We start from the raw sequence: 15,014 nt of genomic DNA on the forward strand, positions 1-15,014 counted from the left end.
TATTAATTTCACCTAATTATACTACCCACCACTACGACATATGATACACATAAACGTAACTAAACGTAAAAGGTGGGTTGTCGTTAGAATTGTTTATGATTTGATTACGTATAAAGACATTGTGTATTTGTACATAGTTATTAATTTCACTTATATTATATGTATATACGTGTATATATATATTATATGGTGAATACTAGAGTATATACCTATAACGGTACAATTTCAACAAGTGGATACTGCTTTGCTGTAGGTACATTATGTGTCGAGTGGATCACTTTTAGGGGTATGTTAAATTTTAACTCAGTGTTATACTATTGTATATAACATCTATACTATTAAATATATTTCACAATGTATATTTTTTAATGCTATTTAAGTCATTTATTTTACTTTTTGTATTATTGCATCTATTATATTGTTAGTATTTAATTATTGTAATAATATTTATTCATATTATATTATATCAATATATACAACTCAAAATGTAATAAAATATTTTTGTAAATACTGTACAATTGTAAATTTAAGTCCACAGTATAAATAGCTAATATCTTAAAATCAATTAAAAATATTATTGCGTGTAATAAAATTCATAATAATATATTATACGTATAAGTTTTGAGTTACCACTGGTGATGTTTTTAAATTATAACAAAATAATTATTATCGTAATTTATCGTTTAAATAATGAATTATGTATTTATTATATTTTATACTTTCAGTATCAATTATATATGAGGAATCTTATATTAAATTTTAAAAATTTGATATCAAAATAAAAGCTTTTATGAATTTCAAATCATAAAGAATTTCAAATCATAAAATAGATTACATTGTCCGTTTTACCTAAATTTTTTTTTTTAATTTATCTAATTATTTTGAAAAATATAAAAAAAATTTTATTTTGACCCTTGTAAAGTATAAACTATACCTAATTTGTATCCAAAATTATCCTCAAAGTTAAAAATCAAAGCATTTTATCAACTACTTACCGTGTACGGCGTGTACACATACACAAAAAAAAAGGAAATATCATTGTTAAATAAATACATTCATCCATCCGCTCCGAATATAATTTAGTCACATCTGTGTCAACCGATTGTTGTTGAAATCAGTTATCGATTTTTTGAAGAGCTTTTCATAAACTTTGGGACGCTATGTTCCACCATTACTTCAGTTTTTTAGTAGCGTAATATATATTACACATGCACAATATATTAAAACGTGTATTAATTATGAATTCGGACTTCTGACGATATATCTACGCGGACGTGTTTCAGTGGCCCACCAGTGTTGACCGTTCACATGACGTCCGATAACGATGGCGATTCCGTGGCGGCGTCATCGGGCTACAGTGATTACCCAAATCCTGTGCCCGGCGCTAAAACGGGTCGTGTACCCACCACCGCCGCAGCCAAGGGGATACTGGTGCACAACAACAAGAAATCGGCCAATACGAACCGTGTGAGTTTCGTCACGAATTCGTCTTCATCGACATCCTCATCGTCATCTCCTTCACCGTTGGTCGAGCGGTCTAAGAAAAAAAATCATCAGCAACAGCGATCGGATAACGAGAGCGACGAAGTCCAGCAGTTACCTTACTATGCCCGGACTGGCAGACGACTTACGGGTTTTGGCGTCAAGAGTTACTTGCACGAATTCTATGACGATCCTGATGACTGCGAATTGTTTCAGGTTCGTATATTATACGTGATCTTATTTTATGTTAGGGTTAATGTATAGGAGGAGTGATAAGTTCTTTTGAAACTATAAAGGCAACAATTTTGGTTAATAGCATTACAGCGCATAAGTATACATTGTACTGTAGCGTTATTACATTATATATATATATATCTACGTGGATATACTATTTTACTACATAAATGCATAAAGTAAATTTTAGATTTAACATAGTTTTTCTGTTAATTAAATGTACAATTCACTAAGTTAAAGCCCATTAAATTTGCCATATTCTTTTGGTTAGGTTAGGTATAGTTAAGTTATGTAATAATACTATTCGTGTACCTATTGGCGTTTTTTTTGATTTGTTTAAAAACTGATTGACGTTATCATTGATGTACAGCCGAAATTCCAAGAAAAATATTAGATATCTCTATTGTGTTTATGAATGTATGAATAAGGTGTACAGATTTATCAATAAATTAATTATTATATAACGAGTAGAATTTTTGTTATTTGTAAATAATATACTTTTTTAAGTGACTATTAAATTAATTATAAATCGATAATTATTTCAGACATATGACAGGATTTTGTATAAACACAATACTTTTTAACTAATTGCTGTGACTATTTTCAAAAACTAAATTCTAATGCTAAGATTTGAGATGATATTACTTTTTTAAGACATCTTATTTCAAGGTGATAATTGTTTTTTTTTTTTTAAATAGTACAATTATAAACTATAACAATAATATCATAAAATTAGTATTAGTTTTGAATTTTAATACAAGTTGTTTTACAGTAATAAAACCAAAACGAAAAGATTTAATTGTAAGGAAAAAGAAATAAAATGGGCTAAAGAAAATAAATAATTTACGAGGTTTAAATCTATTTGAAGTATAAAGAAAAAAAATGTATAATGGAATGTTTTAAAAATGTATTTTTGATTTAAAATTTCCGCACATAAGTGAAATAATTTTAAATATAACTTATTTTAACTTGATATTAAATTCATGAACATAAAATAATTATAAATATATAATAGCTATGATTTTAAACTGCACTCAATTTATAAGAAATTTCTTCAATGAACAATAATTTACTTTGTTTAATTTTTTTTTCTTTTTGAGGGTAATTCCATGTTTATTTTTTGTTAAATTATTACTATTAATAGGTTAGATAACCTATTATTTTAGTTATAACACTTTTAAATATAAATGGATGATCCATAAATATTGAAACCATTATTATTATTCTTTTTGATCTATAGTTTAAACAAGTTATTTCAAAATATTAGTTAGAACTACGACAAAGTTTTATTTTATTAATTGTCCACTACTAAATTTAATGGTTGTTTACGTACTACAAGTAATATAGTTATTTAATCTACAATAAAAAACATTAGCCAAAATAATGACTAACAGGCAACAACTATGACCACGGTAAATTTACATAAAACAACGATTGCCCTTACTAATGTTCCACAAGTGTATATTAAATTAGGTAGATAAAATTAAAAATTGAAATTCTAGTATTGAGTCACTTCAGTACATTTTAACAATTTAAATTGATAAATTATTTAAATACAACTGAAATTTTTTATTATCGATATCAGAATAACATTTTATGTGTACCTACTATCTATTTATGTTGGTTAATGTATTATTTACTGATAAGTGAAAGGATATCAGTACAATATAGTTGTCCTTTGTAAGGAATAATTTTACCATAATTATTATTTTAATAATAATGTACAAGTATAAAGTTAAAATTAGGTAATGTAAAATATTTTTTTAAATTATTTATAGATCAACAAATACTGTATAAATATTATTCATCATTATATGTATATATTTAATAAGTTGACAAGTTGTTAACATATTTTATAACAAAAATACTCGCTAAATATTCATAAAATAGAACAAACTAATAATGTGATGATAATAACTAAAAAATAAAACAAACATTGAATTTTTTTGTTAACTTATTTAATTATATTAAGAATAATATATTCTTCATTGATTACTTCAGTCCGCCAACTGAAAAAATTAACATTATTTAATATGAATATTTTTTATATCTTTATACTTAATTCATGCTAAATATAATTAGTGTATTGATAAAATAAAGGATGCATACCTAACCAATAGCAGTATTGATGTTTTAATAAGTTTATGGTATTAGTTTAGATGTGCATATCGCTATTCGTTTATAGCAAGCAGTAATTAATGTTGTCCGCTTGGATAGGGATATGAAAAACTATTGAAAAATCTTACATTAAATAAGTGTAATATTTATTACTAAAATTATATATTGACATAAGAAATTCATTACCTTGATCACAGATATAGGTTTACTAACTTTTCTTTATTACAATTTTAAAATGTAGTTACTTTTTAATTTTTCCAAAAAATATATACCTATAAATTTTAGAAAAAAATAAAAAATGTGAAGATTCTTTATAATTTTGTTATCTAAACTTTGAATTTTTTTTAAAATAAACATGAAATTCTATTTTAAATATGATAAAAATTCAGAGGATTTCACCTTGCGTATCTATAGATAATTTGCTAGTCATAATTATAATACCTACATATTATTCGTAATACACCATAACTATTGTTTTGTCGGTAATGCAAGTGCGTAGGACGTGTTAGGTATGCGTTGAAAGAATATTATAAAAAATAATGTTATGATTACACAGGTGTTATTTTATAAATCATTAAAATATAAGTGTTAAATGTATTCAATGACAACAAATATTAATTATATATTATAAACCTATCATCTATAAATTAATTTAAAAATTTTTAAAAATTTTAAAATTACTTTTATAGTTATTTTTACTAAATTAAAATATGATATGTATTATTAATTGGTTTCATAATTGAGGCACGAGTTGTATAATATTTCCCAATACTATTATGGAATATACGACAAAAAAATAGGAGAGTAAGTAAACAAAGATTGTTTTATAGATCAACGGTTTATATTTTATATTTTTATTTTTTATTTTTAAAATTTATGTTATATGTTTTTGTTATTTGTGTTTAAATCAGATTGATTTTATATTTTTCATAAACCGTTTTTTAATAAGGAAATTTACGTAAAAAAAAGTTACCTACCTAACAAATAACAAATTTACCTATATTTGTTTTTCAGAAACATTTATTATTTTAAATAATACTACTTTAATAATCAATTAAATTTAAGATATTTATTTAATTTATATTTTATTTTTTTTTCCAATTCGTTGTCTTTTTTATATTTGATAGGCCATTTTCAGCACATATTTTATTTCAATATTTATTAGTTCTTAATTAAAGATATATTGTAGTTTTTTATACGTACCTATATAAGTTCCTATTTATGATTATAATATCGAAAAATTGAATAATAACTACATTATTAAATAAATATTCAGAATGATCAATTTTAATTTAAAATTACAGTTGGATAATTATGAAGTATTATTATATTAATAATATTTTTTTCTTTAAATATTAGACATCTTCAAAACTTATCATCAAATTTTGATTTAAAAATAAATGTTAAAATAAATTATATTTATGAATCATATAAATATATATATAATTAATATATATATATTTAATCATATTATTCACTTCTTCATTACATATAAGTACATCAATACATTGCAAATATTGTATTATTTACTTATACTAAATTATAAAAAATTAGATATTTGACTGATAATTGACAAAATTAAATAAAATCATAAAGATATAGAATATAATAATGGTACAATACAATTATACAACTGTTTTGGATAAAATGTATTACCTATCAAAGTAGTTTATCTATTGTGTATTGTTTTATAAAGCTTGATAAGATTGTATTTATTTTATACAAAATGAGCTTAAGTCCAAGTAATCAGGGTACATATAACATAAAATAATATCAAAACATTATAACAATAAAACAATTAGTAAACAAAAAGTATAGGTACACATATAACAAGTGTAAAATGCTAATGGATTTATATAATAAGAAAAGAGGGGTCCTCATTTGCCAGTTTCATTAAACGATTGATTGATACATTGGTCATATAATTAGTTGAGGAGAGAGAAATAAGAAAAGAAATTTTATTACGAATAAAACATGGGAGTACTTAAAAATTTACAAGAGAAAGAGCATCAATATCAGAGGAGATGGATTTTCTAAGGAAAGATAAGTTATATGAGTATCGATGGTCAAACATAGTGGAGAGATTGGGTTTAGCTAAGACGGGGGAAAGTGGTAAGATAGGCAGGAAATTTTCAAATTGTAACTGAAGAATTTACTTTGGACGCCTCCAAGTTGACAACTCAAATCATCACATTGTAGATCCTAAGCCACTGAACCATACACAAGAATCGGTTTGACGAGAGCACAGTAAAGGGATTTAAGTAAATTGAAAAACTTAAATTTATTTGAAATCCTTCTAATAATTTATAAGCTTTGCGTGCAATTATATTCATCAGTGAACGTGGATAAAATTATAAATAAAATATTTAAATAACATGTTGAAAGGCTTAGACTTTATTTTCGATACTAATGTAAGGTAACACTATATAACAACTAAATTGCATACTCTAAGATGTTAAGTACATAGATATAATAACGAGAGTGATGTGATATTAAATGCTATTTTCGTTGTTCATACTAATGACCTAAACTGTTTTATCGTAAAAAACACTTATTCGATATATATTTATATATATTAACACATATACTATGTTTTATCCGTGATAATTAAATAGCTGTGATAAATGGATTACTATGATATCGATTTTCACGTCTTTTTAGTGTTTATTATGTATTTTGTATTATTTTTCGGATAAAAGACACATAAAACGTTTGATTGTAAAGTGTAGGTTGTAAAAAAAAGGAACTGTGAAAAAATATTAAGGCACAAATGAAATCTCGAATGAAATAAAGTAATTTTTATTCAAAAATACATAAAATGTATATGTACGTTATTCAAACTTATACTAAGATGTTTTTCCGGAGTTAGCTAAGTAATTTTTTTTTATGTTACTGTGATGTTACCTCTAATAAAAAAAATAGGTTATGGAGTAATTTTAATCTTCAAAATGTTGTGTACAAGGACAATAAAAAAAAAAAAAAAATCGGTTCTCATTTCACGTATTTATTTTTCATAGTATCAAATTACACATAGTTTTCTAAGTAAAATGAGTGTTAAAAGGTATGATAAGATCAATGATTTCTTATGAAAACACTTTCAACAAAAAAATTACTCTCTATAATTTTGTACTGGTTAGTTATAGAAATTTACAGACTATAATATTCCAAAAAAGTATTTCATACTACTATCACTGAATAAATTAAAATAATACATTTTATCTAAATAAAAAATAGTAACTCATAAGAAGCATCTCTGAGAATACATTATTTTAACACTTGATGAGATGATTAAATATCATTTAAAAATACACTAATAATATGATCTTGAGACCAACAAAAATGTATTGTAGTTTACCCGTCAATATTATTTAAAAAAAAAAATAATTCAATTTTGAAAGTATCTTTGGAAAAAATATAATTTTAAAATATAGTCAATATTGAATTGAAATTGTAATTTATTTTGTATATGGAAGTTATCGATAAAAATACCAACATTAAATAGCAATCATCCAAAAAAAACATTTAGACTACTGAGACATTTCAGGTAAATAAAAACCAAACCACAATAAAATGGATTACCCCCATTTACGATTTATTCTGGTTAACACGCGCGTAAATATATTTGTGTCAGCATAAAATAAGTACATAAGAGAAGTAATTTTAAAACTGTCACTTTTGGTAACACTACATTTTTAAAATAGTTTGATAAATCGTTACATAAGATAGTTTTTCAAACTATTTACGAAGTATACGTATTATATAAAATTGGAAAAAAACTTAACCAAATAACTTTATTGGATTGCACAGTACAAATATAACCCAATAATAAATAAATCGTAATAAAAGAGTAACAGCAAGGTTTATACCAAACAGTAAACAGTATGCATACAATTTGTAATAAAAAGAATACATTTGGTTTACTATTTTATTTTAAATGTATCTATTTATTCCATAATAATAATGAAAACTCTTGAATTAGTTAGTCAGTAGTTTTGGAAAAAAAAAATGTTTTATGTGTTTACATAATATAAACAAGTTTAAAAAACTGATTATATACTGACTACTGTACAAAAAATTTCAACAATTATTATTTTTCTTAAAAGTGAACATTCTTTTACGTAGCCAAGGGAGTATTGTGAATTAAGAATTCTTTGTTTTCAATAACATTTTTATACCTAGAGAAGAAAAATATTCTTACTGTTTAGTAGAATGCACCTGTTATGTATATTGTATAGTGTGTTTGAAGTTCTTGTTGACAAATACGTTAGCTAGCATTACAGATTTCATTATAGGCACTTTAAATGACAACAAAATCTATCTCTAATTTTCTTTTTAACATTTTATAACATTTAAATAATATTCGCGTAAACTGTAATAGAAATAACCATTAAAAAGAAATGTAAGTGAAAACAGAAAAATTCTAATATTCATAATATTTAATACAATGAAGTTATGTTACTTAAACGCAAAAATTTTTTGATTTCAAACCAAACGTATGGAATGAAATCAACTTAGAACCACATAAAAAATAATAAATAAAAATAATTTAGTAATTATAATTTACTAAAATAGTTTTTTTTTTATATGACAAAGTAGAGCGACAAATACTTACATTACTTAATAATTATAATAGTAATATAATCCATAATTAATAGCAACCATTTATATAAATAAAAAAAAATATCCAATTTTTATGAACCGAAATTAAATTCATGAATGAATTATATTATTTTGAATATATGATCAACATATAATAATCAACATTGATTTAAAAGGGAAGTTAAAAAATACTATCCAAGTTTCTTATGAAATCTGTCGATATAACTTTTAATGAAATTGGTCAATTTGTTTCTGAGATTGTTAGCAATAAACAGGTAAGTAGTCCGTTTTTGGTTTTTTGCATCAAATGATTTATCTTTATTTTTTTTAGGGGGAGGTGCATATAGAATATTTTAAACATAAAAACAATATATCAACGTTTAATAACAAAAATAATTGTTCAAGAATCAATAAGATTTGTAACTTTATTCGTAAAACATTTAATGATTATATCATTTCTAAATAGATATAGATTCGTTTTTGGGCTAACGACTGAAGGCTCTTGTTATTATTTTATTATTATAGAACAAACTTGAAAAATCTTTACCAAAATTAAATAGCATAATAATATAATTACACAGTTTGAAAATACTCTGTTCAATTTATACGGAACATTGAATATCAAACTTTATGTATGTAGTGCTTATAATTTTCTATAATTTTATGTTTGTGTATAAAGAAACGTCGCTATGTATCCTTTTTTTTAAATTAGGTTTTTAATTTTCATCTAATAATTAAATTCGACGTTTCTCTTAAAAGTTTGTTTATGCGATGCTTTTTTTATAGTTGGTTTTTGGACTCAAAACGACGGTGGGAACTTCTTAATAATAGCTTTTACAGTTTGTCACTACTGACTCGATCGAAAGCTATTAATCATTGTCTGTTTATCTGTTTATAGTTCATAGTATAAAAAAAAAATTTAAACGGTAATAATAAAGAATCGAAGGTTCTTGTGGATTTTTGTCATAAAATTGCTGCGCACAATACTTTGCTATTAGCTAGCTCATATATAACTATTTTTGAGATACAAACATAATTAGGAAATGCTAACAAAACCAAAGATCGGTGCGTGATCATTATATGTAAACAAAATCCGGAATAATTGTGAATCTTGATCTGAAAATAAAGTTGGATCCTCTTGATTACCAGAATCGTAATACTATTAATGAGATATTTAATTTCAAATAAAATGTATAAGATTGTATAAGTTCAACAAAAATTAGAATATTCGAAAAATGTTATGATATAAATTTTAACGTAAATGAATATTGAATATATATCTACTCTTTATAATATTTAGTGTTAATTAATATTTTAGTATTTTTTAAGATAGATAGTTAAAAATATGACAGTACATTTCTTTATTAGTTATTCAGTGGATTTGTGAAGTATTAAATCTCTAAAAAATTTCAAGTTCACCATGCCACGAAAATATTTAATACCTACCTATCAAGACGTATAATACCACATTAAAAACATTCGATCAATAAAATATTGTTTATGATTTTGTATGTTAAATTTTTTGTATTATTAACCTAGCATAGTACATTAAAAATTATCTAATAAATTTCCTGTTTTAGTTTTAATTGATATTTTATCAGCATATTAGTTTTTTTGGATAATGATTTAACTGAATACCTATTCAAAAATTAATTTTGTTTTTTTATTTTCCATGTAAAAAGTAGTTCTCTACTATTTAGTTCATTGGTATTACATCTAAATATTATAAAATTCTTACTAACTATAGTATTTATATTATAAATGTCGTAAAAATTAAAACACTTTAAACTAATACTTTATTTTTTATGTGTACACACAAATAAACAGGTACTTACTAACCTATTTATGTAAATTCTTTAACACAGTTTTGGTAAAATAAGCATTACATATTTGAGAAATGTACTCAAAATTAATAAAATAGCTGACTGTAATACGTACATCAAAATTCCTCTATAATATTTTAGTGAATCGGCATATCATATTATACTCATATATAATCAAACATGAAACCGATAAAATATTTTATAAGTGCGATGCGTTGTATCTTAAAAATAAATAAGTAAACACTTAATAAAAAATAAAAGGTAGATAATTTAGTTATATTGAACTAGACTATAAATATAAATGAAAGTGTATTTCTTTTTATAGTGAAATTCGTGTATATATATATATATATATATATATATATGTATATATAAGTTATATTTTCAAGTACTTGGTTCGAATAACTATTAATTTGAAAACAAATATAGAATATCACAAAACTTTCAAAATGACAAAGAGCATTTATATACCTACAAACCGTTAAACCTATTATTTTTTTTCATGAACTCAGAATAAATTGCTGTATGCATTGAACGTTTTTGTATGAAGGGAATATCATTTCAAACGTACGGCACTATAATAATAGCGTATAATATCAGTGACGATGTCTACTGGTGAGTGCTTGCACAAAAAAAGCCTCCCTATTTATCAAATAAAAAATCTCTTTTCATAATAATGATTATTACTCAAATGTAATATGAATGTTGCAACATTTATTTTAGGTATTATAAATTTGTCAGTCGTAGTAGAACTGCATACTGCGATTATATTATAGATCGATCGTAATAAATAGCACGATATCCTTAGGAATTGTGCATAAAATATTATTATGTAGAATGTAAGGCCCGGAAGGATATTATAAAATGTTATAGTTATTTATAAAGCAGTTCATAGAAACTAAATACTATGTATTATATTTAACATTTAATTTTTTTTAAACCTATTTCTTTCTCATAACAAAACGCATTTTAACTTAAACTTTGTTTTACTTTAATTATTATAAACATTTTAAAATAAGGCTTATAATATTGTATTCAACCAAACCTTGTCAGTAGGTTGTTATTATCTTTATGGAATTTCTATGCATTTTGTATTTCAAAAAATGTTGGTCATCCTTTTGTTATTTACTTCAATTTTTACATTCCTTCGCTTACTATTTAACATTCAAAATATTTTAAAAATTTCCTCTTAAATAATATACACATACTGAATGTTTTAAATTTGATTATAAAATTATTAAAAGAAATATATAAGATACATAAATTTTTATTTTATTTTTTTGAATTAAAAAATTATTCCTTTTAACCTTTCTTGCAGATAATCAAATAAAAAATGAATAAAAACCGTCGAAATTTTAGAAAAAATATCACAGATAAGTTATAGTGTACTTCTTACATATATTAATCTATATTTCAAATTTTGAGCAGAGCAATGAATATATCGGTTTTACAGTGATGAGTTTTTTGTGTATATACAAATTAAATAGTAGAAAAGTTTTGATTTTCAACTTTGATGATGGTTTCTCTGTATAAATTTACCTAAATATAGTATTTATTTTATTATTAATATTTAATTTTAACTATAATATTTATTCATACCATATTATAGTTAAATTATTGTAATTAACTTTTGAATTCATAACACTTAACTGTAAATAACATAAAACAGTATTAACCTATTCATATTATAATTAGAAAATATCGTTAAAATGCATAATATCGTCCAAATCTGAATTAAAGATATCTATAAAAAATAAATGTATAAAATATTTGTAGTTTGTCATTTTAATGATATTGACGAATTTCATAGAAATTTGAACTACATTCGCTTATAAAATAAAAATTTACTTATGTATTTTTAATAATTGTATTATACAGATATATGAAAAACTTATGTGAAATCTTGTATTAAATTTTAACAAATTTTAATTCAGTAAATAACTTTTTATTAACATCTGTGGAAAAAAAAATAAAAGTAAACGGTTATTAACCGTTATTATGCGGACAAATGCCCTATACAATATAACATTTCAAACAAACATAAAAAACTCACTTGATATTCCTATAATATTTTTTTTTATTTAAGAAAGTAAAACTTAAATGGGGCGATCAGTGGTTTCCAGAAGAACGTTAGGCGAAATAAATCGGCGGTGAGTGGGACATCGTGTATCATTCCCTCTCAGCCCGGGCGGTTAACCACACTCGTGAAACCAACGATATCTCGTTTGAACGTCATCCCGCCATAGCACACAGACGTATTGAATTTTGAATTTCAGTCGTGAGACTCGCTGCTATACTTACCGGAAACGACCGACAACTCGATTTTTCGCGGACGCGATAAACTCGAACCACACGCGCAGCGTTCGGTCGACGGGCTTTCTTGCGTAATCTTCTAATAATATATACGCCCAGTAGTTGCCGGATAATCCGGGTATCCAAATAGAAGGCACTGCTGGCCCGGGCGATATCTGGACATCCTATCTGCCCGGACCGGACTTTGGTCGCCATGATTTGACCGATTTTTTTACTTTTATGTTTTCGTTGCGCAGGACGACGATGGCAACGACGATGACGACTTCAAATACTTTGTGGAACCGGAAATCCGCTGGTACCACCACTGCAGTGGCGCGTTCGCAGTGCTCGGGCTGGTCGTCATGGCTGTGGGCGCGACGGCGATGGCCGTCGGCCACCTGTTACCGGCCAAGGACCCGGTGGTCGACCGGTCCACTCACATGGAGGTGATCGACCGAAGGGCCGTCTCGTTCAACGATCACTTGGCTTCGTGCCGTTACATCGGTTCGATGGTGTTCGCCGTCGGCTTCGTGTTCACCGTGGTCCGGTTTTGGACGTCAGTGATAAGGAACGGCGGTCGCAAAATCGGCGGCAATGGCGACATGCGGGCTGCCAAGAAACTGCGGGTCGGCAAGGAACGATCGTCGCCGACCAGGACGCAAACCGTCCGAATACCCATCTCGGGCAGGTTGGAGAGCGTACAGCCTGACCCCTTGGCCATAAAACTGCAGTTCGCCGACAGCGGTTAAAAGACTATAAAATTTCAAAACGCAATATATTATTAAAATTTATTATTACAATTTATAACATTGTAATTGATATGCTGTAACATCACATGTCGAGTACCTTCTAAACTGTGTTAGTGTAAACTGTATAGATAGCATTGTCGTTGTTATTATTATTATTATTACTATTAATATTATTGTGACGATTATTTATATAGTATATGTATATATTATAAACCTGAAAAGCTTAAGCTCGTAATGTGATTGTGCACAAAAAAAAACATTTGAAATTTCCAACTTGATATACACAAAACAATGATTACTAGTGTATACTTACTATGAATGGCAAACGACGGTGGTTTTGCGGAGTTTTCATCGTGCGTTGACTTCCGCAAAGTACGTAGTCTAAACAGTTTAACGTCGTACTCTAGGCCCAATCAAGTTTCAATAGTATCGCCCCATTCTCTAGATTTAAACACAGTATTTCATTTTTCGTTAAAGCACACAGAGTCTGACATTATTTGTGATATTTTTTTTCTTTTAAATTTACTATTTCGTTAATGTGTTATTACTTCAACTATCAACAACATCAAGAAGTAATGTCTAGTGTGATAATTTTATATATGAATCATCGGATGTTTTGCTAAAAACTGTTCTTCGGACAAAAATAATATTCTCCTATTGACTGTTAAAAAAGAATTTATGTTTTTCAATAATAATAATAATAATAATAAATAGGCGAAAGAGCTTATGGAATTCTGGTCTTCGCTATAAAGATTTGCGGTAATAGCATTGTACTTAAGGAATTGTTATTTGTTCTTGATATAAATTATTTTTATTTGTTTATCATTGTCAAATAAGATATTTCAAAAAATAAAATAATATTTATTTAGCGTGCAATGTTTAACACACATACATTCTTATATGTAACCACTTTTTAAATATAAGAATAACCATTATTATGATATTAAACAATCCAATTAAACATAATATATATATTAAATAAATACAATTTTAATAATACTATGTTATCCTATTATACTAGAGATTTATTATTTATTAAGTTTATTTTAACTAAAATTGATCTAAATAAATGTTAATATTTTTGTGATGTGGTATCAATATTTTAAATAATTTAATTAAAGGCTGTGGCTTGTAATATACATAAAATTGGGTATTGGTTTATATTTATAATTAAATTTTTCACGAAACGTCAACAATTTTTGTTTATATATATTTTTTGGCTAACAACATATACTTTGAAAAAATAATAAAAATAAATTCCTATTATTCATAGTTATATCTAATATATTATATAAATATCATTCTGGTATTGTGTTTTAACACAAATTTCTCAACATATATAATATTTTACAGTACAGGTTTAAAAACGAAATATATTAAAATCAAAATCGAATTGCTAAATAATGCTATTTTTTATAAATATTAAGTCATAATGTACCTACGTATTTATACATTGAGGTATTAAAACCTCGATGTATACTGATTTTTGTATATTTTATTTTTGTAACACACACGATTGTTTGTAATTTTTAATGGTACACCGTGTATTTATAGTCTAATAATGTTCTTTCCCAAATATTTTGTGCTACATTAACATATTTAACTAAAATTTGATTTAATCCATGTTAAAACAATACACATAATTAATATAAGTTTATTTATGTTTAGAATGTTTATGGTTGTAAAAAGTAAAAAATGTAGTCAAAACAATAAAATA

The 15,014-nt window shown here is 25.3% G+C and overlaps 1 protein-coding gene across 6 annotated transcripts in view; it reads left to right on the forward strand.

The window, feature by feature from the left end:
- Nucleotides 1-14,245, forward strand: part of LOC112604368 — a 36,579-nt gene extending 22,334 nt beyond the window's left edge. For 5 of the 6 annotated variants that reach the window (XM_025353360.1, XM_025353359.1, XM_025353361.1 and 2 more), the window contains 2 exons: nt 1,284-1,698; nt 12,806-14,245. In XM_025353360.1, coding sequence (XP_025209145.1) covers nt 1,284-1,698; nt 12,806-13,297 — 907 coding nt within the window. In that variant the 3' untranslated portion in view covers nt 13,298-14,245. Of the gene's footprint in view, nt 1-253; nt 287-1,283; nt 1,699-12,805 lie in introns of all 6 variants that reach the window. The other variant, XM_025353362.1, reaches the window with a different exon arrangement.
- Nucleotides 14,246-15,014: the final 769 nt, after the last annotated feature.

Source organism: Melanaphis sacchari, unplaced genomic scaffold (assembly GCF_002803265.2).
Source record: "Melanaphis sacchari strain LSU unplaced genomic scaffold, SCAv2.0 Contig11_pilon_pilon, whole genome shotgun sequence".
NCBI classification, from domain to species: domain Eukaryota; kingdom Metazoa; phylum Arthropoda; class Insecta; order Hemiptera; family Aphididae; genus Melanaphis; species Melanaphis sacchari.